The following is a 25,685-nucleotide window of genomic DNA, read 5'->3' on the forward strand; positions in this document are numbered from 1 at the left end:
ACAAAAAAACAGAGCAAACTAGAATGCTATTTGGACCTAAACAGAGAATACACAGTGGCAGAATACCTGACCACTGTGACTGACCCAAACTCAAGGAAAGCTTTGACTATGTACATACTCAATGATCATAGCCTTGCTATTGAGAAAGGCCGCCGAAGGCAGACCTGGCTCTCAAGAGAAGATAGGCTATGTGCACACTTCCCACAAAATGAGGTGGAAACTGAGCTGCACTTCCTCACCTCCTGCCCAATGACCATATTAGAGACACATATTTCCCTCAGATTACACAGATCCACAAAGAATTTGAAAACAAACCCAATTATGATCAACTCCCATATCTATTGGGTGAAATACCACAGTGTGCCAGCAGCAAGATTTGTGACCTGTTGCCACAAGAAAAGGTCAACCAGTGAAGAACAAACACCATTGTAAATACAACCCAACATTTATGCTTATTTATTTTCCCTTTGTACTTTAACCATTTGTACATCGTTACAACACCGTATATATACATAATATGACATTTGTAATGTCTATTCTATTGGAACTTCTGTGAGTGTAATGTTTACTGTTCATTTTTATTGTTTATTTCACTTTTGTATATTATCTACTCCACTTGCTTTAGCAATGTTAACATATGTTTGCCATGCCAATAAATCCCCTTGAATTGAATTGAATTGAGAGGAACAAACGGACAGGGATATGGGGAGCGAGAGAGAGAGAGGGACAGAGAGAAATGGAGAAATACAAAGAGGGTTAGGGTTAGGGGCTGACCTCAAGTGACAGGTGACTGACCTCGCGTTTGCTCTTGAGCACCCTCTCCACGTCCCTGCTAGAAGTGGACGGAGCAGCAGAACTCCTATAGGAGTCCCTCTGCTGCACCTTCATCTGGAGCTGACGAACACGCTCCTCTGCTGCTAGGGCTAGACACACACACACATACATACAGGGAGGAAATAGCAAAAATATATACACCCACAATTAATCACCGCACACCCACATTTAATCACTCACTCACTCACTCACTCACTCACTCACTCACTCACTCACTCACGTTTACAGACAAAATCAAGTCAAGAAAGCCACACACACCTTGCTCTACTGGGCTGCTGCTCTTGTCTGGGACCTGCGGGAGTTGTCTGACCCTGCGAGCTGCTGACGAGGACATCACTGAGGAGGACAGAGACGCACCACCTTGGAGGTGGCCCCTGAGAGATAGAGAGAGAGATGGAACGAGAGAGAGGATGAGAGAATGCAACCACTACTACTGTTTATTTATTTTTTTACCCCCTTTTCTCCCCAATTTCGTGGAATCCAATTGTTTTTAGTAGCTACTATATTGTCTCATCGCTACAACTCCTGTACGGGCTCGGGAGAGACGAAGGTTGAAAGTCATGCGTCCTCCGATACAGCCGCACTGCTTCTTAACACAGCTCGCATCCAACACGGAAGCCAGCTGCACCAATGTGTCGGAGGAAACACCGTGCACCTGGCAACCTTGGTTAGCGCGCACTGCGCGCACTGCGCCCGGCCCGCCACAGGAGTCGCTGGTTCTCGATGAGACAAGGACATCCCTACCGGCCAAGCCCTCCCTAACCCGGACGACGCTAGGCCAATTGTGCGTCGCCCCACGGACCTCCCGGTCGCGGCCGGTTACGACAGAACCTGGGCGCGAACCCAGAGTCTCTGATGGCACAGCTGGCGCTGCAGTACAGCGCCGTTATACCACTGCGCCACCCGGGAGGCCTCTAGTTAGACAGAGTTTTGAAGCATAGGATCTAAGAAGAGCACGAGACAGAGTCAAGCTTGGTAGGAAAGTGAGGGGAAGTGTACTATGCGCAATATGCGTTTCAGTGTGGCTGGTGTGAGGTCTTGTAGCAAAAACAGCTTGACACATTTAGACCAAGAAAAACAGACAATTAGCATTATTGAGTGTACAAAACATTAAGGACACCTTACTAATATTGAGTGGCAACCCACCCTTCCCCTTTTGTCTTCACCCGCTTTTGTCTTCACCCCATCCTTCACCCTCTGAGTGGCATACACAATCCATGTCGCAATTGTCTCAAGGTTTAAAAATCCTTCTTTAACCTGTCTCCTCCCCTTCATCTACATTGATTGAAGTGGATTTAACAAGTGACATCAATAAAGGATCACAGTTTTCACCTGGATTCACCTTGTCAGTCTATGTTATGTTCTTAATGTTTTGTACACTCAGTGTACACTTACACACAAACGCACGCACGCACGCACACACACACACACACACACACACACACACACACACACACACACACAGGCCCATGGCTGGGGTACAATATCAAATAAATAGTGCATTATAGGCAGTGGAATCATGGAGGAGGAAGGCAACAGCTCTTTCTCTCTCAGGCTGCTCCTCCAAGGCCACTGAGGTGAGGGGTCAGAGGTCAGCACCTGTATGGTTGGGGTGAGCCCGGGGCCAACTCCTGGAGGGTCCCCTTACCGAGAGGCCGCAGGGGAGGGGGCCGTCCTCGGGACCCCCTCAGGATGGAGGTGGGCTTTATTCTGGGGGCCCCAACACACACACCATACACACCGTGTGCACAAAGTCGCAGCATGCAAAAATGAAAGAAAATAACAGAAGAGGAAAAGAGGAAAGAAAGGAAAAATGATGAAAAGAAAAGAAGGAGCTTTGTCAAACATATTGAAATCAGCATACACAGTGTGAGAGACATCTCAGAAGACAACATTGTTAAAGGTGCAGGTCAAACTACCTTATTCCATATTAGGAAAGACCCCACTTTGATACTGAACTGCCAATTACAAACGCAAGCTCATCTTGCCTCCATCTCAGAGAATCCTGACCCACGCTTTCATGATTATGTTAGCATCCCCATGCTAACCGCTGCACTGCACTGCAGCCCAGTACAGTACATGTGTACGTGACTTAATCTGATAGATTATTCTGAAATCAGCGTTTGAAATTGTGGTAATGTGGATGAACTGGTGGACAGAAAAGAGGGGGATCCCCACTAGAGGTAAAAGTCACCATATAGGTGCAGATTTAGGATCAGTTTACCCCAAACAAATCCTAACCTCAATTATTGTGGGGGAAAACTGATCTTAGATCAGTGTCTAAAGTGAACTTCATCCTAGACTGGGAATTTGTGGGAGGGGACAGACTATGATGGCAGGATGAATCTCGCAATGAGATTCACATGCTCGACTCAAACTTTAATTTCAATTCTGTGCTGATGTGAACGGGAGATTTTATGAAAGTTTGAGGATTGGGCCGGAAGTGATGATGTTGATAAACAAAAATCAGGGTATATGCTATGATTGGCCCCCTTACCTGTCGTTGTCAGGGAGCTTCTTGCCCAGAGTGTGACAGGTGGATGAGTCCAGGCTCCGAGTTTGCCTGGGAGATGGGAGATGAGTGGAAAACAGAAAGAAACGGATGAAGGGATGAATAAATAAACGGAGAGAGTATGGGACAGGGGTAAACAGCTGGGGTAAGTGAGAGAAGTCTGATTTTCTATTCGTCATGAAACGTCTAGCCTTATGCTCTACAGAAGACAAGCCAGTTAGGCGATTGATTTGATTAAGTTGTCAATACACATCAATGGAATATGGAGTACGGAACAATGATCGTGAAGAAGCGGCACACATGTATTCATTGAACAAGTAATGTGTGTGTATGTGTGTGTGTACCTCTTCTTTGCACTGAGGTGGTTAACTGTCTCCTGTCTAGGTACTAGAGGTTCCATCATCCATTTGCTTCATACACACCACAAACACGAAGGTGATGAGATGACATGATGAGAAACACAGACACACAGACACACGCACAAAAGCACACGCACACACGCACACACATGAACACACACACACACACACACACACCACTTACATAGATATAAACTCAACTTTAATCCTGAATTACGTTGAATTTGTTATGAATATTAAAGACACACATTAGTGATAATGATAAAAGCTCAGTTGGCAATGCAGTAGACACATAAAAACTTCTGAAATCCTTATCAAAGCTCAGCGATTCTAAAGGAGAAGATAAGGAGAAGATAGAGGCTTCTAGAATGCTAGAATACAATCTGGATTGTGGAACACAACCTGCAGACTGTTAGATTCTAGAATAAAAACTACAAGCCACAGGGATTATAAAGAACAAACACAAGAAACTAGTCCATACTATGCCAAAAGACACTGTACATAGTCCCATAGAGAAACATGATCGATTGTGATATGTTTAGGGTTGGTTAGAAGTTAGCTAATTATCAGTGTTTGCATTTGGGTTTAGTACAGGTGTGGGGGTTAGGGTTGGGGTTGGGGTCAGCTGCTAACAGGGGGGTTGGGGTGGGAGCAGTGGGGAAGGGATACCTGTCGTCTTCTGGGGAGGCGTGTTGGATTAGAATCCTGGGGCTGGCGGGGCGTCTGCGGGGCAGAGACTGGGAGCAGCTGAGACCCAGCAGCACCCCCGGTGGACACACAGAGAAACACATGCATCATGGATCAACTGCACTCTCATAGGGGCTGTATCGAGTTCATGGGTCTATCATATCTCTGAGTCTCAGTTTAAGGCTGTTACCACAAAAATGCCCAGATAATTTCAGACTACTCCAACAAAAAAGGACCCTGTCTTTAAGACAGCTCATAAAGTAGCTATGTACAAACAGTCACTCCAGCAGATCCACAAAGAGAATGGATTACTACAGATACTTGTACTAGTACTATACCAATCCTTATACACAAACCTTAAGGGTGTACTTAAAACTACATCCACCACACTGTCCCCACACACACTGTCCCCACACACACACACACACACACACACACACACACACACACACACACACAAACACACACACACACACACACAGGTGGTAGATTGTCTGAGGCTGGATGCAGGCAGTGTACAGGTCAGTGGGCTGGTACCTTTGGGGATCTGGTGAAGGAACACTATGGTTCCTTTCTGGGTTCAGACAGTTGGTGCTAGCACTCCTAGTCTTAACCCTGTCCAGAGAGGTATGTAGATCACTAGCTCAATAACATGCCATCCAATGTAGGGGTGGAGAGGAGGGGACACAGAACAAAGAAGAGGAACATGGAAAGGAAAGAGATGTTAGGTACTTAAATCATAAAGGACATGCTAGTCTGAACGTTGTTTTAAGTGATCCGATGATTGATTGAAGTCAATACAAGTCATTCAGTGTTGGGGAGTAGTGAACTCTATGTATTTCAAGTAGTAATTTAACTGCATTGACAGTTGTATTTGAACTAAATTCCAATATTGGTAGTGTTTTCAGTAGTTAAATACTTTATTACCATGTAGTGGTGTAGCTAACTACTGGAAGTACACACTACTTTTTTTGCAAAAATAAAATATTGGTGGTAGACAAGAATACCTTTTTGTTTGTTAGCATCAGACCTGCCAAATTCTCACTTGAAACATCGTTTTTAGTCCATGACATTTCAGATTTAAATATGATACTTTTTCGTAGTTAACTACTTTTTCATAGTAACTTAAGTTAAGTAAACTATATTTTTCACAAGGGTAGCTTTAGTGTAGCTTAACTTTTAAAGTGAGAAGTAACTGGTAGCTTGGTAAAATATATTTTCAGAGTAGCTTCCCCAACACTGAAGACATTGTCAGGTCGTGAGATAGCCAGGTTGTCATGGAGACCTGTTCTCCGGTTGTCAGAGGAGTTTGTGAACATAGTATGAGGAGGTCACTGAGGGCTGAAGGTGTGTGTGTCTTACCTAATGGTGACCTCGTCTGTAAACCTGAGAACGTGTTGTGTGAAAGAGCTGCGTATTGCCGTGACAACGCTGGAACGCACCATTGAGCCAGTCTTTAAACATGCAGGCAGTGTGGAACTTTACTCAAGACAATGAAAAGAGTAACATATAAAAAGCATGCAATAAAGAGACAACAAAAAACAACTTAACATCAAACAAACAGAGGCCAAGAGTGGGAAAGGATGTGGTAGCCGACAACTATGGACAATACTCACATGGGCAAGAGAACTGTTTTTGCAAACTGGACTACTTTCAATACTTGCCCAAAGACAATTGATGGAATTCATCCCAGAAAATCCGGAAGATAAACATCAGTAAGACCAGGATACAGTCGGGTGCATATGATGTAGTTATACGAGGTCAACTCAAGGGATGTTACCTCCTGAACATAAAACTACACAAGTATCAACACTGACGGCGGTACAAAGTTGGGAGGGGAGCCATTTTCTAACACAACCTCGCTCTCTTCTTCTTCCACCTACCTGTAAATGTCCTTGTGGATGCCATTGACTAAGAGAGGCATCTTAGGGGGTAGTGTGGTACTGTGTCTAGGAGAGCCCCTGGGTGAGTCGTGTGACGCATGTATGCATGCAGGAGACGTAGATAGAAAACGGGGAAGGAGGAAGATGGATTAACAGAATGTAAACATGGTTCCTGAAATACTACTAAAGAAAGACAGGAGAGCAGCATGCCAGCTGAGTGCATGTATGTCAGGCTCTACCAGCCATACTTTACCACTTACCTATGTGGGTGGGCTCACTGGGACAGTATTGCACCTTTGTCGAATATACTGGATCTTTTACATTTTTACAGACACTCTTATCCAGAGCGACTTACAGCAGCAATTAGGGTTAAGTGCCTTGCTTTAAGGGCACATCGACAAATGTTTTGCCTAGTCGGTTCCAAACCAGCAACCTTTGGGTTACTGGCCCAACGCTCTTAACCGCTAGACTACCTGCCTTCCAGTAACGCGCTGAACTAAAGTGGCCTCTAATGTTGGAGGAACATTCATTCGGCTATGAATGGACCAGAATAGCTACATGACGCTAACTCTGAATAACTAGCAGCCCCTCAGGCATTGGCCAGGGTCAACAGAGGCTATGTGCGGTCAGTGGTGGACAGTCCCAGTGTTGATGTCTGGGTGGGTATGTGTTGCGTCACTGTCACACGGGACAGGATGGACACACTGAAAGATCCATCACTCTCTCACACACATGATGACGCATTTAGGAGATTGAGTGAAGTCATCAAGAAATATACACCCATCTTTATGCAGCTCCAATATTCATGTATAAAAAGGCTAAGGATAAAGGCTGATAAGGATAGTGCGAATGAGGATGATGATCATATCTAATACTACCACTACTAATAATAATATTTCAATATCAAATAAAACATGTGATGACACCTGTTTACCTTTCAGTGTGTAGGCATTCTGCACTTTTGCCCCGCATTGACTGGTGGATCAGGATGACCTCACTGTAGTTACCATGGGGATGGATGACACATGAGGAAGTAAACAACGAAGCCAAACCAGAGGACAGAGAAAGAACAGAGATACAAAGCTGAGCCAGCGGAGAACAATGGGAGAGGTAGAAGTTACCCCTAACCATAGATCTATCAGATGACTCTACCCAATTTCCCAACCCTAACCATTACAGGGGATGAACAAATCTGACCCTGTGTCAGTGGTTAGGGGAAACCTCTACCTACTCCGATGACAGCAGCTCTTGTCTCATGGCAATAACTTAATCGAGTCTTAATCAACAAACAACAGAGACCAAACAAACAAGTGGCCAGCCATATCCAAACATAGTCCCCACAATTCATTGTGCCGAATCACAGAAAGAAGAACACAAAGGAAGAAATTAAACCGAAGGTACTGTCTGAACTGAAAGAGATGGCAGGGAGAGGGAATCCATGGCCAACTGATTGTACACACACACACACACACACACACACACACACACACACACACACACACACACACACACACACACACACACACACACACACACCTGTCATCTACATAGTCCTGCTCCTGGTAGTGTCCTCTGGTAGAGTCGTAGTAGCGGGTGGGAGAACGAGACCTCCTACTATGGTGGATCTCATCATCCAAACTCCTGATACAGAGGGGTGAGATATGGAGATATGGGACAGGGAGAGAGATGGAAAGAGATAAGGGGGAGAACAAGGCTTTTAGCTGTGGTAACACTGTACAAAAGCAATATTCTCAGCGCTATTTGTTCTGGGTCACGGAAACGGCAAAACAAAAAGTGGTCCTTCAAGTTCTCCTCCCTTTCCTCTCCTCACCCTTTTCTTCATCAACACCCCTTCTCCCCCCTCTCCTCTCCTCTCACCTCTGGGTGGGTACATTGGCGGGTCGTGATCGCCCCCTGCCCTGTTCCTCTCTGTGAGGAGAGACAGATCGAGAGCGATGCTGGGGTGTCCTCTTCTGCTCCGGCACCTCCAGAGTGGTGGCGTGGGGATCCTTCTGCTGCCTCCCCCTCTCCCGCGAACCCCTCTCGGCAGCTACACACACACCCACAGGGGGAGAGAAGCTGTGCTCATAACATCAAACATACATACGATATATTGTCCCAAACTGGCACAATTGCAGGCAAGTTGACATTTATTGTCATGAATCTTGCCCTCAAGGCAGAACTGAGAGATTTTTGAAATGGTCCATATCGTAAAACTTTTTTCTTTTTTTTGTCTTAATTTAATGTTAGGGTTAGCACTGTGATTAAGGTTAGGGTTAAGTTTAAAATCAGATTTTATGACTTTGTGGCTTTGCCAGCTAGTGACCACTCTGCAGAACTGCCTCCAGGGCAAGATTTGTGACAATAAATGCCAACCTGCCAATTGCAGCCCTCAGATCTATGACAATACTAAAACAAACTACTCATGCCGGTTTGAACTCAAAGTTACCCACTGTCCCTGCTTTAACATAAGTGCGCACGCACGCACGCACGCACACACGCACACGCACACGCACACACACACACACACACACACACACACACACACACACACACACACACACACACACACACAGACACAGACACAGACACAGACACAGACACAGACACAGACACAGACACAGACACACACACACAGACACAGACACAGACACACACACACACACACACACACACACACACACACACACACACACACACACAAATACAGCAGGGTCGTTTTCTGAGGCCCAGTGTCCTGACGACAACAGAACCAAATATTAAGTTGTAGAATGTTGATGGAATGTGTCTCTCAGTAAGACAGCATGCCCATGCCCCCACCCACCTTTAGACATAGGTCCAGTGTCATCGTACTCAGGCTCTTTAACACGCTGAGAACCTGCACAATGGTTGGCACACATGGAAAACACAGGCACAGACAGAAGGAATGGGTTAAGCAGACTACATTGATATAGACATGCATGCCGACACAAACACACACACACACACACACACACACCACAGAAGGCTGCTGAGGGGAGAACGGCTCATAATAATGGGCGGAACAGAGCAAATGAAATGGCATATTTGATACCATTCCACATATTCCGCTCCAGCCATTACCACGAGCCCATCCTCCTCAATTAAGGTGCCACCAACCTCCTGTTGCACACACAAACTACATTTATATACAGTAATATCTCAAACACACACACACACACACACACACACACACCACTAACACACAATAGGGTAAGTAGACCACATAGATTACAAACAGATGTATTGGGAACACACAATGGACATGCACCCGTCTGTGACTTACGCTGCAGCTTCTTGCTGGGTGTGTCTGTGTTTCTGCGGGGCATGTAAGGGGATGGCCAGGGCAGGGGGATAGACGACACGTCGTGGGTCTGCAGCTTGTACCAGTGAGGCTTGTCATCCAACGGGGCTGTCTCCAGCTCTATTAGGATCTAGACATACGTAACCAATATAAACAAGATCAATCAGTTACACACAAGGCCAATGACAGCAATTCATGCACTCCTAGATGCACAATTGAAAGCATCCTGTCGGTTCGGCAACTGCACCACACGCAACCACTAGGCTCTCCAGAGGGTGGTACGGTCTGCCCCAAAAAATCACTGGGGGCACACTGCCTGCCCTCCTGGACACCTACAGCACCTGATGTCACAGGAAGGCCAGAAAGAAAGATCATCAAGGACATCAACGACTCGAGCCACGGCCTGTTCACCCTGCTATCATCCAGAAGGCGAGGTCAGTACAGGTGCATCAAAGCTGGGACCGAGAGACTGAAAAACAGCTTCTATCTCAAGGCCATCTGACCGTTAATTAGCCATCACTAGCTGGTTACCACTTGGTTAGTCAACCCTGCACCTTAGAGGCTGCTGCCCTATGTACATAGACATGGACTCACTGGTTACTTTAATAATGGAACACTGGTCACTTTAATAATGTTTACATAATGCTTTACACATTTCATCTGCACAGTGCATTCAGAAAGTATTCAGACCCCTTGAATTCTTCCACATTGTGTTGCGTTACATCATTTTTAAATGGAAGAAGTTTGGAACCACCAAGACTCTTCCTAGAGCTGGCCGCCTGGCCAAACTGAGCAATCGGGGGAGAAGAGCTTTGTCAGGGAGGTGACCAAGAACACTCTGACAGAGCTCCATAGTTTATCTGTGGAGATGGGAGAACCTTCTAGAAGGACAACCATCTCTGCAGTACTCCACCAATCAGGCCTTCATGATAGAGTGGCCAGACGGAAGCCAGTACAATGTGCCTTTCAGTAAAAGGCACATGACAGCCCGCTTGGAGTTTGCCAATAGGCACCATCCAACGTGGCAGAGCATGAAAGGATCTGCAGAAAATAATGGGAGAAACTCCCCAAATACAGGTGTGCCAGGCTTGTAGTGTCCTACCCAAGAAGACTCGATGCTGTAATCGCTGCCAAAGGTGCTTCAACAAAGTACTGAGTAAAGGGTCTGAATAGTTATGTAAATGGGATATTCCAGCAAAAATGTCTAAAAACCTGTTTTTGCTTTGTCATTATGGGCTATTGTGTGTAGATTGATGAGTGGGAAAAACCTATTTAATCCATTTCAGAATAAGGCTGTAACGTAACAAAATGTTGAAAAAGTCAAAGGGTCTGAATCATTTCTGAATGCACTGTAAATGTATTCTACTATATTTTAGTCAATACCACTTCGGGCTTTCTCCTCCTAATATTTATATATTTCTTAAATCCCTTATTTTACTTTGAGATGTGTGTGTGTTGTTGTGAATTGTTAGATACTACTGCACTGTTGGAGCTAGGAACACAAGTATTTCGGCTACATCTGCTAAATATGTCTATGTAACCAATAATATTTAATTTGATTCCTGTGTGTGTCTGTGTATCTGTGTGTCTGTGTGTGTGTGTGTGTGTGTGTACCTCTCCCATGAACATGCTATTCTCGTCAGGTAAGCGAGGCTGGTCCCACATGGTCAGCTCTAGCATGTGTTGGCGAAAGTCTCTGCGGTGGATGTGGGAGTACACAAACGTCTGGTTCCACTTTGGCTCTCCACTCTTCTTCACTGTCTTAGTCCTCCGCTTGCTCTTATCGCTGTGCACACACACACACCAAATCAAATCAAATGAGCAATTATTTGTCACGTACACAGTTTACAGCAGGTATAAACAGTGCAGCGAAATGCTTACTTGCAGGATCCCTCAAGAATGCGCACACACACACACACACACACACACACACACACACACACGTTGACATTTGTTGTTGGTTTCTTCCTGTCTACAGACTCTTATGTGAAAGTCTGTCAGTGATAGACTTTGTTAACGTACCTTCGGTCTGGCAGGAAGTACATTTTGACGTAGGGGTTTCTGGGACGCCCATCCGGGCGGGGAGGCAGCTCTGTAGCCTGTACCACGTTCACAATCAGCTGGTGTCCCACCTTATCATACCACAGCTTGACCTGAACAGACACATGGATACACACACGTACATGATCAGAAGGAGCCAATCTTAAAGTCCCATCTTAAAAGGCATGATGTAGGCTACAGACTATATACAATTATAAACTGGGTGGTTCGAGCCCTGAAGGCTTATTGGCTGACAGCCGTGGTGTATCAGACTGTATACCACGAATATGACAAAACATTCATTTTTACTGCTCAAATTATATTGGTAACCAGTTTATAATAGCAATAAGGCACCTCGGGAGATTGTGGTATATGGCCAATATACCACGGCTAAGGGCTGTTCTTATATACGACTGTTATGAATTTTATGAATAATGAATAATGACTAAACAATATATACCTTTAACTATAACTAATTGAATTCTTCCCTGTTTTACTATATCTGATTAATAATGTTAGTTCATAAGAAAGAGGTTATGTAGCATGGATAAGGGGGAATTGGAAATGATAACCATTGTGGAAGAAGGAATGTATGTGTGTGCCTAAAGTAAGCAAAGGGAATCCTTAACCTATGTTAAATGCTAATTGATTAATATTGAGACTGATCCTTGTCTATTTTATGCAAATAAGAATCTTACAAATTCTTAGAAACAGACAAAGTGTTTTGCTTTGTTATAATTGAATTGGTAAATGAACATATAGGAATTGAATTCCTCTTACAACGACGCAATGTGGAGTGCCTGGATACAGCTCTTAGCTGTGGTATATTGGCCGTATACCACACCCCCTCGGGCCTTATTGCTTAAATATAACACAACCCCAAATATCTGCACTGATGATACATGACATAATACATGACAATCCTTTGGTATGGACTCACTAAAAGTTGTCCGGGCAGTACCTGAAAACACACACACAAACACATACAGAAACACACACACACACACGCACACACACACGCACAATGGAAATGATCACCATAAACCAGATTACTATCACATACAAATACATAATAATCCCAAATGTTTGGTGCGTACACACACACACACACACACACACACACACACACACACACACACACACCTGTTGGTGTATACTCACTGCAAGCTGTCCAGGCATTAGCTGTGGGTGGTCTCTAAGTGTACTGGGACTGGTGGGGGACATGACCGATATAGATGGCCGCTCCATCTTCTGGGACTCAAATGAACTGGAACCTGCTGTGAGGGCAGAAATAAGACAAGACGCATCTCGCCCAGTTAAACCCCTAACAACTAGGTTTGAAAAGAAACTGAGATACAGAGAGATAAAGAGAGAGAGAGAGAGAGAGAGAGAGAGAGAGAGAGAGAGAGAGAAAGGGGGAGCGAGAGAGAGACCAGAGGAGATACCTACTAGATTCTAATGGAGGGTGGGACGTGTCTGGGATTCTTGGGATATCACTGTAAACAACCAAAGAGACATATCAGTCAAAGTCACACTACAATCTGACAGGACAGTATAACACAAGTCCAAAGACACCATTGTTAAGCGTTGCCTTGACTGCAACATATTGGTAGGTAAAAACAGAAGGGAAGAGTAGGGTAAATGTAAAAGGACTAGGATAAATAAACAAAAATGTTACAACCCAGTAAACATTTTTACAATCCATTATTGCATCTACTAATTAGGGCATTCTTCAGCTCTATGGTCACAGGGTGTGGGGGTGGTTGGTGTGGGGTGGGGTGGGGGGGCTTGGGTCATTTGGTGTGGAAGGGGACTCTAATACTGTAGCTTTACTTACTGATAGACTTTATACACCCTTCGCAAGTGTTTGGAAATAAATATTTTTTTTTAGGAAGGAGCAAGACAAGTCAGAAAGAGACAACTGTTCAAAATAAAAACCAAATGTACAGTACCAGTCAAAAGTTAGGACACCAACTCAAGAGAGAATGCCAAGACAGTGCAAAGCTGTCATCAAGGCAAAGGGTGGCTACTTTAAAATACATTTTAGTTTGTTGAACACTTTTTACAACATGATTCATCGTTTTGATGTCTTCACTGTTATTCTACAATGTAGAAAATATTAAAAATAAAGAAAAACCCTTGAATAAGTAGGTGTGTCCAAACTTTGGACTGGTTCTGTATGTGGATGTGTGTGAACAATGAAACTCAAATCAATTGAGACCAATTCTGTTTCATCCCCTTTTCCTCAAAGTGCACTCGTTCACTCGACCTTCAAAAAATGTAAAACACCGGATTGATGTTTTGAATTGTTTGAAGCGAGTTTCCACCCTAATTCTTACACCAGTACATTCCTTGTAAATCCATGAGGGGAAGTGTATGAATGTACAACTTGGAAAGAAATGGGGGGAACTAAATTGGCAATGGACTAACCTAAGCATTATCTCACCAGTACTAAATATACAGACAGAGACTTGATCAGAGAGTGTCTATCAGGGTACACCGTCTTTTCATCAAAGGTAAGTCTCTTATTTCTGACTTACCCAATGGGCCGGGACACCACTAGTTCCACTTGAGGTTCTGCTTGAGAATTGAGAATGATATTATAAACTTCTTTCTGTGTTGCTCCTGGCAACATCTTGCCGTTCCACTGCAGAACCTCATCCCCTGAAAATACACAATGACCTGTCATTCTTCAAAACCTACACACATACACACGCGTGTACTCACACTTACACACACCAGAGGAGGCTGGTGGGGTGAGCTTTAGGAGGACGGGCTCATTGTAATGGCTGGAATGGAATAAAATAAATGGAACAGTATTGAACACATCAAGCATATGGAAACCACATGTTTGAATTTGTACCATTCTAGCCATTACAATGAGTCCATCCTTCTATAGCTCCTCCCACAAGCCTCCACTGACACACACATACCCTCTGTGCATACCTGCTCGAAGGTGTCCCACGATGTCGGCCAGACTGCCCTTCTTGACTACAGTGATGAAGGCTCCCAGTCTGCCCGCCTCTGTGACCCTTCCCCCAACCACCTGAGAAAACACACGCATACAAACACACACACATAGTCATGTACACACACACACACACACACACACAGTGTGGTTGTGTCTGGCGTGAGCTCTGACCTTCAGCCCCAACGGTGCTCCGGCCTCTTTGGGCATAGCACTCCTCTTGCTCAGGGTGATTCGGCCAATTAGATGGTCACCCTCTTTGGACGGCTGCCATGTCACCGGATGCTGTGAACAACACACTGATTCAATCAGCAGCCTGGGAGCAAACACATTACCCCCTCTTTCCCTCTGTCTCTCTCTTTGTCTCTATCTGTCTCCACACACACTACATATAAAGACACACATTGTAAAAAAAAAAAATTGACAGACACAAACACACACTCACTTCAACAGATAGAACAATAGATTCGGTCACTTACATGCCACACAGTGGGGTCCAGCGGGTAGCACTCCCAGTCCCCTAAATGAGAGAAGAGATCAACTCAAACAGGAGAAGAAGACAGAAGGAGATACACACACACACACACACAGTGTATACAGTGCACATACCAGCTCAACTACCACTATACACAACAGACCTGATCTGGACCTCCTTTATATCAACTCTGTTTACAGAAGCAGGACAGAGTTTATTGAATATCTAGCTTCACTTCACCAGAATCACCCAGGGCTTGACGACCTACTCCTCTTAGAGATTGATAAAGAAAGAGAGTCTACACGTGATGTATGTTTGTTGAGCTCTTCATGGTTGTTGAGCAGACTTTCACTGGAAAGTCTAGTTAAAGGAAGGAAATATACGACCTCACTACTGTTGTACTTACGGACGCCGTGACGCACCTACAAACTAAAAGTGTGTGCACATGCAGTCACAGAATGATTTAAATGCCTGAACACTCCTCCTGTGCCAACTCAAGCATCTTACCCCGAGCTAAAAAAGGAAACATGGCTCGCTACTTCATTGGTATGTTTATAACTAGTTTTGACAAATCTCCTCTTCCTCTCTCAAATGATCTATTAGTCATTAGAGAGCTTTGTCTGGTTTCAATCTAGGTTGGCATGTGGAACAAATGGCATGAAATGAAAGTGTATACAGTAGTAGACTATATATTCAAAAGTATGTGGACACCACTTCAAATTAGTGGATTTGTCTATTTCAGCCACACCTGTTGCTGACAGATGTATAATCAAGCACCAAACCATGCAAACTCCATAGACAAACATTGGCAATAGAATGGCCTTATTGAAGAGCTCAGTGACTTTTAACAAGTGACTTTGTCAAATTTCTGCACTGCTAGAGCTGCCCCGGTCAACTATAACTTGTTATTGTGAAGTGGAAACGTCTAGGAGCAACGACGGCTCAACTGCTAACAGGACCCCCGAGTGCTGAAGAGCGTAGCGTGTAAAATGTATCTATCCTCGGTTGCAACATTCACTACCAAGTTCGAACTGCCTCTGGAAGCAATGTCAGCACAATAACTGGTCGTTGAGGTTTCCATGGCCAAGCAGCCTCACACAAGCCTAAGATCACCATGCGCAATGCAAAGAGTCGGCTAGAGTAGTGTAAAGCTTGCCGCCATTGGAATCTGGAGCCGTAGAAACACATTCTCTAGAGTGGTGAATCACGCTTCACCATCTGGCAGTCCGACGGACAAATCTGGGTTTGGTGGATGCAAGGAGAACGCTACCTGCCCGAATGCATAGTACCAACTATGAAGTTTGGTGGAGGAGGAATAATGGTCTGGGGCTGTTTTCATGGTTTGTGCTAGGCCCTTTAGCTCCAATCTTAACTCTACAGCATACAATGACATTCCAGACGATTCTGTGCTTCCAACTTTGTGGCAACAGTTTGGGAAAGACCCTTTCCTGTTTCAGCATGACAATGCCCCCGTACACAAGCGAGGTCCATACATAAATGGTTTATCGAGAACGGTGTGGAAGAACTTGACTGGCCTGCACAGAGCCCTGACCTCAACTCCATTGAACACCTTTGAGATGAATTGGAACACCGACTGTAAGCCAGGCCTAATCAACCAACATCTGTGCCTGACCTCACTAATGCTCTTGTGGCTGAATGGAAGCAAGTCCCCCTGCGATGTTCCAACATCTAGTGGAAAGCCCAGAAGAGTAGAGGCTGTTATAGCTGCAAAAGGGGGACCAACTACATATTAATGCCCATGATTTTGGACTGAGATGTTCGACGAGCAGGTGTCCACATACACTACATGACCAAAAGTATCTACCTTCTCCTTCTAGAAATTGTGATGTATCTATCTATCTAATATTGAGGACCGAGTACAATTTGTCATCTTTGCCGTTTTAAACCCTCTGTAAAACTTCATACGGATCACGAAAACACAATCTTTCTGGATTTAAAAAAAATGGAATAGTACATATCAACCACAATACTCAACCACAATACTCGTTTTCTGTTCTTTATCTCCCTTATGACCCTTTCAGAAAAAATCACAATCTCAAGTATTTTGATGACAACTTCTTCGAAATATCGATCCTCAAATTGAAAGCTTTGAATCAAATGTTTTTTTGAGAGAGAGAGAGAGAGAGAGAGAGAGAGAGAGAGAGAGAGAGAGAGAGAGAGAGAGAGAGAGAGAGAGAGAGAGAGAGAGAGAGAGAGAGAGAGAGAGAGAGAGAGAGAGAGAGAGAGAGAGAGAGAGAGAGAGGGAATGTGTAATGTTTACTGTTACTTTTTATTGTTTATTTCACTTTGTATATTATCTACCTCACTTGCTTTGGCAATGTTAACACATGTTTCCCATGCCAATAAAGCCCCTTGAATTGAATGGGAGGTGCATCTTGGGTTGATAGCAAGCCCCAAGCCTGATGGAGAGGAGAGGTGTGAGTGGATTATGACAGAGCTGTTTGTTCAGGAAAATAAACACAATTGAGCACTTTAGATATTTCTTATTGTTTTTGTTTGACGTATTCTGCTTAAAATCGTCCTAAAACTGAGCACATATGACTTCATTGCTTTATATGAAATGAAACCATCGCAAAATGTATCGCACAATTTCAGAAGATCTACCGCAAAATCAAGCATTTTTGGCCTCAGAAATCACAAAAAGATAGTGAGAAAACCTGGAAGAACAGTTCAATATTTAGTCTTGCCCATTCACCCTCTGAAAGGCACACATACACTATCCATGTCTCGGTTGTCTAAAGGCTTCAAAATCCTTCTTTAACCCGTCTCCTCCCCTTCATCTATACTGATCGAAGTGGATTTAACAAGTGACAACAATAAAGGATCATAGCTTTTACCTGGATTCACCAGATCAGTCTGTCATGGAAAGAGCAGGCGTTCCTTAATGTTTTGTACATTCAGTGGAATCTAAACATACAGGATAACCGAGTCTGACTGTCTAGGCCTATAGTTAGTACTGTAGGACATGCTAAGGTAAATAGCTAGGACAAGCCTAGGTACAGGGGCATGGTCAAAACTAAAATTAGTAGTCACATAGCTGAGACAATGTTACAGAGGCATCGAGTGTTTGTTTCAATGGCTCCAGGGCTGCAGTCTGTGTCCTAGCTCTGTCAGCCAGGGTCACATGGGGTCAGGGCAGAGTAAACCTATCCTGAAACCCTTAGGCCAAGCCACAGCCGGAATATCATATACACAAAAGCACGTGCACACACACACACAATGCCGTCACAAACGCACACACTCAACAGCCAAACCATATCCGCTGAATAATTTTACTGAACATGCTCAGGAGCAAACGATCTGAGGTTAGGTACAATGATTACATTATATGTACACTATACATGAATATATAGATAGACTCCAATAATATTCTTCCACATTAAGAGACAATTTGTCAAATACCACCATCTTTCATCTAATAATCTCATAAGAATAGCCTATGATTACTTACCTGTAATAAAGTAGAATGTGACCTCGAGTTTGGAATGTTACAATGAAGAAAGCAGACTGAGACTGAGCAGCTCACTAGTCACTACTATTTACAATCACCTGCAGTGTGTGAGTGTGTTAAAAAGTGAGCACACACACATACGTTCTCACACCATGAGAGAGCCCTAAATTGTGCCCAGCATGTCTTCTAAACAAGAGAGTGCACAGTCTTACTACACACTCGTACCTCTTTCACTGCAGTGTGGGATGCATACAGTATCGGTAAGCTCTTTCCCAGAGTGGGAGGAAGCTGGCCCTAGCAGCTGATCTGAAGTTAGTGTTGCATTGTGGCCCTTCATGGTTATGGTTAAGATTTGACGAGGTTAAGCTGAACCTAGATCTGCGTCTATGGGAAACTTGGACTCTGGAGCCTCTCTCACCTCTCCTCTTACCTCTCCCACCTCTCTCGCTGACACTCTCAATCTCGGCGTCCTCACAGCTGCTATACTCCGGCGTGGTCCCTCCCTCTTCCTCTGAGCTGCTGACAGATGTCTGTCTCTTCGTGGCACCGCCACGTTTTGACTTGTACGGCCGTGGCGGGGGCGGCCGCAGAGACTCTGATTGGTCCGAGCTGAGCGAATCATTGCGCAGCATGCTCTCAGCCTTGTCCCGTTTGGACCGGCGCAGGAGGGGATCCTGACCGGGGCCTGGGGCTGTCCCAGGGGGCTCCCTGAGTTCTGGGGGCTGGAGCTGTGGAGGGCCGAGGCCCTGTGGCCCCCTAGTGCCCCCGACCACCGTCCTCTGGCCCAGCATAGCCTCGGGCTGGCCCCCAATGCCCCCAACACTCTCAAACCCAATCCCCATCCCAACCCCCCTGCCTCGCCCCTGGGGCTGTAGAGGGTGCCTGCCCCCCAGTGGCTCCCCTGGCTGGGGCTGGGCTAAATGTCGGGGGGCGTTGGGGTCTATGTGGTAGCCCTTCTCTGTCCATCGGGGGACCCCCACTCCCACAGGGTCATGTTCCAGAGAGCGGCCCTTACTCAGCCGCCGGCCCTCCCTCCGCTCCCGCTCCCACTGGTCCCGGTCCACTGACACCTGGGTATGGAGTCTGGGGTGACCCGGCCGACGCTCACCTCGACCTTTAATGTTCTGATCGCCCGGCTTTCTCCTGGTGGGTGAAGGAGAGAGAACGAGAGCGAGAGAGAGAACGGATTAGGTGTATGTCAGTTTAGAGTCAGGTTTAAGTAGGTTAAAATAAAATTGTATTGGTCGAGTATACACATATTGCAGATGTTATCGCAGGTGCAGTGAAATGCTTATGTTTCTAGCTCCAACAGTGTAGTAATACCTGACAATACACACAAATCCCCAAAATAAAAATAAATGAATTTCAGAACGAGCAATGCCAGAGTCTGGAATATAAATATATACACTGTATTCGGAAAGTATTCTGGCCTCTTGACTTTTTCCACATTTTATTAAGGTGCAGCCTTATTCTAAAATTGATTAAATGATTTGTATCAATCTACACACAACACCTCATAATGACAAAGCGAAAACAGGTGTTTAGAAATGTTGCAAATTTATTACAAATAAAATACAGAAATACCTTATTTACATAAGTATCCAGACCCTTAAATATGAGACTCGAAATTGAGCTCAGGTGCATCCTGTTTCCATTAATTATCCATGAGATGTTTTTACAACTTGATTGGAGTCCACCTGTGGTAAATTCAATTAATTGGAAATGATTTGGAAAGGCACACACCTGTCTATATAAGGTCCCACAGTTGACAGTGTATGTCAGAACAAAACCAAGCCATGAGGTCAAGGAATTGTCCATGGAGCTCCGATACAGGAATGTGTCGAGGCACAGATCTGGGGCTGGGTACCAAAACATTTCTGCAGCTTTGAAGGTCCCCAAGAACACAGTGGCCTCCATCATTCTGAAATCGAAGAAGTTTAGAACCACCAAGACTCTTCCTAGAGCTGGCCGCCCGGTCGTACTGAGCAATCGGGGGAGAAGGGCCTTGGTCAGGGAGGTGACTCTGACAGAGCTCCAGGTATGGGAGGATCTTCCAAAAGGACAACTATCTCTGCAGCACCAGCAAACAGTCCTTTATGGTATAGTTGCCAGACGGAAGCCACTCCTTAGTAAAAGGCACAACGGCCCACTTGGAGTTTTCTAAGAGGCATCTAAAGGACGGACCATAAGAAACAAGATTCTCAGGTCTGATGAAACCAAGATTGAACTCTTTTGCCTGAATGCCAAGCACTCCGTGTGGAGAAAACCTGGGACCATCCCTACGGTGAAGCATGGTGGTGGCAGCATCATGCTGTGGGGATGTTTTTCAGAGGCAGGGACTGGGAGACTAGTCAGGATCGAGGGAAAGATGAACGGAGCCAAGTACAGAAAGATCCTTGATGAGCGCTCAGGACCTCAGACTGGGGCGAAGGTTCACCTTCCAATAGGACAACAACCCTAAGTACACAGTAAGGGTCGACCGATCATGATTTTTCAACACCGATACCGATTATTGCAGGACCACAAAAAGCCGATACCGATTAATCTGACAATTTTTATAGATATATATTTGTAATAATGACAATTACAACAATACTGAATAAACAATGACCACTTTTATTTTAACTTAATATAATACATAAATAAAATCATTTTAGTCTCAAATAAATAATGAAACATGTTCAATTTGGTTTAAATAATGCAAAAACACAATGTTAGAGAAGAAAGTAAAAGTGCAATATGTGCCATGTAAAAAAGCTAACGTTTAAGTTCCTTGCTCAGAACATGAGAACATATGAAAGCTGGTGGTTCCTTTTAACGCGAGTCTTCAATATTCCCAGTTAAGACTTTTTACGTTGTAGTTATTATAGGAATTTTAGGACTTTTTTCCCGATACCATTTGTATTTCATATACCTTTGACTATTGGATGTTCTTATAGGCAGTTTAGTATTTGCAGCCTAATCTCGGCAGTTGATAGGCTTGAAGTCACAAACAGCACTGTGCTTCAATGATTGAGCTGCTGGCAAACGCAGTAAAGTGCTGTTTGAATGAATGCTTACGAGCCTGCTGCTGCCGATCACTGCTCTATCAAATCATATACTTAAATTATAATAAACACACAGAAATACGAGCCTTTGGTCATTAATATGGTCAAATACGGAAACTCTCATTTCGAAAACAAAACGCTTATTCTTTCAGTGAAATTCGGAACTGTTCAGTATTTTATAGAACGGGTGGCAACCCTAATTCTAAATATTGCTATTACATTGCACAACCTTCAATGTTATGTCATAATTATGTAAAATTCTGGCATATTAATTACGGTCTTTGTTAGGAAGAAATGGTCTTCACACAGTTCGCAACGAGCCAGGCGGCCCAAACTGCTGCATTTTCCCTGACTCTGCTTGCACTGAACGCAAGAGAAATGACACAATTTCCCTAGTTAATATTGCCTGCTAACATGAATTTCTATTAACTACATATGCAGGTAAAAAAAAAATATGTATTTGTGTATTGATTTTAAGAAAAGTATTGATGTTCATGGTTAAGTACATTTGTGCAACGATTGTGCATTTTTTCGCGAATGTGCTTTTATTAAATCATCACCCGTTTGGAGAAGTTGAAGTAGGCTGTGATTCGGAGAAAAATTAACAGACACCACATTGATTATATGCAACGCAGAACAAGCTAGCTAACCTAGTAATATCATCAACCATGTGTAGTTAACTAGTGATTATGTGAATATTGATGTTTTTTTATAAGATAAGTTTAATGCTAGCTAGAAACTACCTTGGCTCCTTGCAGCCACAAGGTCCTTTTGATGCTGCACTCGCGTAACAGGTGATCAGCATGCCACGTAGTCTCCTCGTGGATTGCAATGTAATCGGCCATAATTGATGTCCAAAAAGGCTGATTACCGATTGATATGAAAACTTGAAATCAGCCCTAATTAATCGGCCAACCCGATTAATCGGTCGACCTCTAGTACACAGCAAAGACAATGCAGGAGGGTCTTAGGGACAAGTTAATGTCATTGAGTGGCCCAGTCAGACCCTGGACTTGAACCCGATATAACGTAGGGGGCAGCATTCGGAATTATAGATGAAAAGTGTGCCCAAATTAAACTGCCTGCTACTCAGGCCCAGAAGATAGGATATGCATATAATAATGCATATAATATAGTAGATTTAGATAGAAAACACTCTAAAGTTTCCAAAACGGTTAAAGTAATGTCTGTGAGTATAACAGACCTGATATGGCAGGCGAAAACCCAAAGAAAATCCAACCAGGAAGTACTACTATTTTGAAAGGCTGTTTTTCCATTGAAAGCCTATCCACCATACAAAGACTTAGGACCCAGTTCGCGGTCTCTATGGCTTCCTCTACATGTGGCCAGTCTTTAGGCATTGCTTCAGGCTTTTACTCTGAAAAATGAGGGAGATACAGCACTTTCAATCAGTGGCCAGTGTAAATTTCTATTCATCAGCCATGCGCCTTTTCGTCTGGACTTAGTGCACGCACCTTAAGCATTCCGATTACTGGACAAAACACGCAAACAGAAAGGAGGTATTTGGTCATAAAGAGGGACATTATCGAACAAAACAAACATTTATTGTCTAACATGGAGACCTGGGAGTGCCACCAGATGAAGATCATCAAAGGTTAATGATTAATTTTATCTCTTTCTGCTTTTTGTGACTCCTCTCTTTGGCTGGAAAAATGACTCTATGGTTTTCTGTGACTAGCTGCTGACCTAACATAATCGCATGGTAAATCCGTTTCGCAGTAAAGCCTTTTTGAAATCGGACACTGTGGTTGGATTTACAAGAAGTTTATCTTGAAAATGGTGGATAATGCTTGTATGTTTGAGGAATTTTAATTATTGCATTTCTGTTGTTTTGAATTTGGCACCCTTCAACGTCACTGGCTGTTGTTGAGGTGGGACGCTACCAGAGAGGTTAACATCTCTGGAGAGACCTGACATAGCTGTGCAGCGACGGTCCTCATCCAACCTGACAGAGCTTGAGAGGATCTGCAGAGAAGAATGGGAGAAACTCCCCAAATACAGGTGTGCCAAGCTTGTAGCGTCACACCCAAGACGACTAGAGGCTGTAATCGCTGCCAAAGGTGCTTCAACAACGCACTGAGTAAAAGGTCTGAATACTTATATAAATGTGATATATTTGCAAACATTCCTAAAAACCTGTTTTTGCTTTGTCATTATGGGCTATTGTGTGTAGATTGATGAGGGGGGGGGAAAACAATTGAATCCATTTTAGAATAAGGCTGTAATGTAACAAAATGTGGGAAAAGTGAAGGGGTCTGAATACTTTCCAAGTATTGTATATGATGGTGTGTATGGACAGTATATGAATATTAAAAGGTGTGTACAGTAGTAGTTAAATAGGATGATGCCTTGACTAGAATACAGTATATATGTACACTGAGTAAACTGAGTTTAAGAACACCTTCCTAATGTTGAGTTTGGGGCATGACCTCTACAAGGTGTTGAAAGAGTTCCACAGGGATGCTGGCCCATGTTGACTCCAAAGCTTCCCACAGTTGTGTCAAGTTGGCTGGATGTCCTTTGGGTGGTGGACCATTCTTGATACACACGGGAAACTGTTGAGTGTGAAAAACCCAGCAGCGTTGCAGTTCTTGACAAAAAACGGTGTGTCTGGCACCTACTACTATATCCTGTTCAAAGGCACTTGAATATTTTGTCTTGCCCATCCACCCTCTGAATGGCACACATCCACAATCCATGTCTCAAATTGTCTCAAGGGTTAAAAATCCTTCTTTAACCCGTCTCCTCCCCTTTATTTACACTGATTGAAGTGATTGATGTCATTTAACAAGTGACATCAATATGGGATCATAGCTTTCACCTGGATTCACCTGGTCAGTCTGTGTCATCGAACAAACTGTTGTTCTTAATTGTTTTCTATTCTTAGTGTACATATGAAGTATGTAAACATTATTAAAGTGACCAGTGTTCAATGACTATGTACATAAGGCAGCAGTCACTAAGGAGCAGTGTAGAGGTTACAGGTTAACCATTCGTGTGTTCATGGCCAGGGCTTACGGCGGCTCGCTACGTGAGCGGGGGTCCATTCCGGGTGCCAGTCCTGGGTCACCGGGGTGATTGGGGTCGAGGGGCCCCAGGGGGACTTGGAAGTGGGAACGGAGCTTCTTGTCACCGGGGTTCAGGCCACACATGGCCGGGTCACTGATGCCTGAGCCTAGACCTGGCTTCCCTGGACCTGAGAACCACTCCCCTGGCTTAGTGAGGATCTCCTGCTGCTTACGGCAGTTATTACACACCCACATCACCTGGAGGGAGAGGTTATAACACAGTTATTACCCAGTCACATCACCTGGAGGGAGAGGTTATAACACTATTACACACCCACATCACCTGGAGGGAGAGGTTATAACACAGTTATTACCCAGCCACATCACCTGGAGGGAGAGGTTATAACACAGTTATTATACACCCACATCACCTGGAGGGAGAGATTATAACACAGTTATTACCCGGCCACATCACCTGGAGGGAGAGGTTATAACACAGTTATTACCCGGCCACATCACCTGGAGGGAGAGGTTATAACACAGTTATTACACACCCACATCACCTGGAGGGAGAGGTTATAACATAGTTATTACCCGGCCACATCACCTGGAGGGAGAGGTTATAACACTGTTATTACACACCCACATCACCTGGAGGGAGAGGTTATAACACAGTTATTACCTGGCCACAACACCTGGAGGGAGAGGTTATAACACTGTTATTACACACCCACATCACCTGGAGGGAGAGGTTATAACACAGTTTTACCCAGCCACATCACCTGGAGGGAGAGGTTATAACACAGTTATTACCCACCCACATCACCTGGAGGGAGAGGTTATAACACAGTTATTACACACCCACATCACCTAGAGGGAGCGGTTATAACAGTTATTACACACCCACATCACCTGGAGGGAGTGGTTATAACACAGTTATTACCCGGCCACACCACCTGGAGGAAATTGATACATAGAGTACTGCATTTGTTTGTTAAAATCTAAATCATTTACATGGATATAATTACTTAAAGCCCAAGTTGCTTTATCAATAGTT

At 44.2% G+C, this 25,685-nt stretch overlaps 1 protein-coding gene across 13 annotated transcripts in view; it reads right to left on the minus strand.

Moving 5' to 3' along the window:
• LOC110528651 (regulating synaptic membrane exocytosis protein 1) overlaps window positions 1-25,685 on the minus strand; it is a 65,261-nt gene that overhangs the window by 13,426 nt on the left and 26,150 nt on the right. For 2 of the 13 annotated variants that reach the window (XM_090239877.1, XM_090239867.1), the window contains exons 5-21: window positions 24,639-24,886; window positions 18,983-19,695; window positions 15,085-15,125; window positions 14,780-14,890; window positions 14,584-14,683; window positions 14,178-14,301; window positions 13,087-13,133; window positions 12,799-12,914; window positions 12,578-12,598; window positions 11,620-11,750; window positions 11,212-11,383; window positions 9,580-9,727; window positions 9,100-9,153; window positions 8,154-8,325; window positions 7,812-7,916; window positions 1,093-1,208; window positions 796-923 (exon numbers count right to left, since the gene is read on the minus strand). In XM_090239877.1, the coding sequence (XP_090096003.1) occupies window positions 796-923; window positions 1,093-1,208; window positions 7,812-7,916; window positions 8,154-8,325; window positions 9,100-9,153; window positions 9,580-9,727; window positions 11,212-11,383; window positions 11,620-11,750; window positions 12,578-12,598; window positions 12,799-12,914; window positions 13,087-13,133; window positions 14,178-14,301; window positions 14,584-14,683; window positions 14,780-14,890; window positions 15,085-15,125; window positions 18,983-19,695; window positions 24,639-24,886 (2,547 nt within the window). Of the gene's footprint in view, window positions 1-774; window positions 924-1,092; window positions 1,209-3,331; window positions 3,398-3,690; window positions 3,757-4,374; window positions 4,453-4,929; window positions 5,032-6,275; window positions 6,354-7,209; window positions 7,273-7,811; window positions 7,917-8,153; window positions 8,326-9,099; window positions 9,154-9,579; window positions 9,728-11,211; window positions 11,384-11,619; window positions 11,751-12,577; window positions 12,599-12,798; window positions 12,915-13,086; window positions 13,134-14,177; window positions 14,302-14,583; window positions 14,684-14,779; window positions 14,891-15,084; window positions 15,126-18,982; window positions 19,696-24,638; window positions 24,887-25,685 lie in introns of all 13 variants that reach the window. The other 11 variants (XM_090239859.1, XM_090239853.1, XM_090239890.1 and 8 more) reach the window with 8 other exon arrangements.

Source organism: Oncorhynchus mykiss, chromosome 1, assembly GCF_057628025.1.
Source record: "Oncorhynchus mykiss isolate SJ-2025 chromosome 1, ASM5762802v1, whole genome shotgun sequence".
In the NCBI taxonomy this organism is placed as follows: Eukaryota; Metazoa; Chordata; class Actinopteri; order Salmoniformes; family Salmonidae; genus Oncorhynchus; species Oncorhynchus mykiss.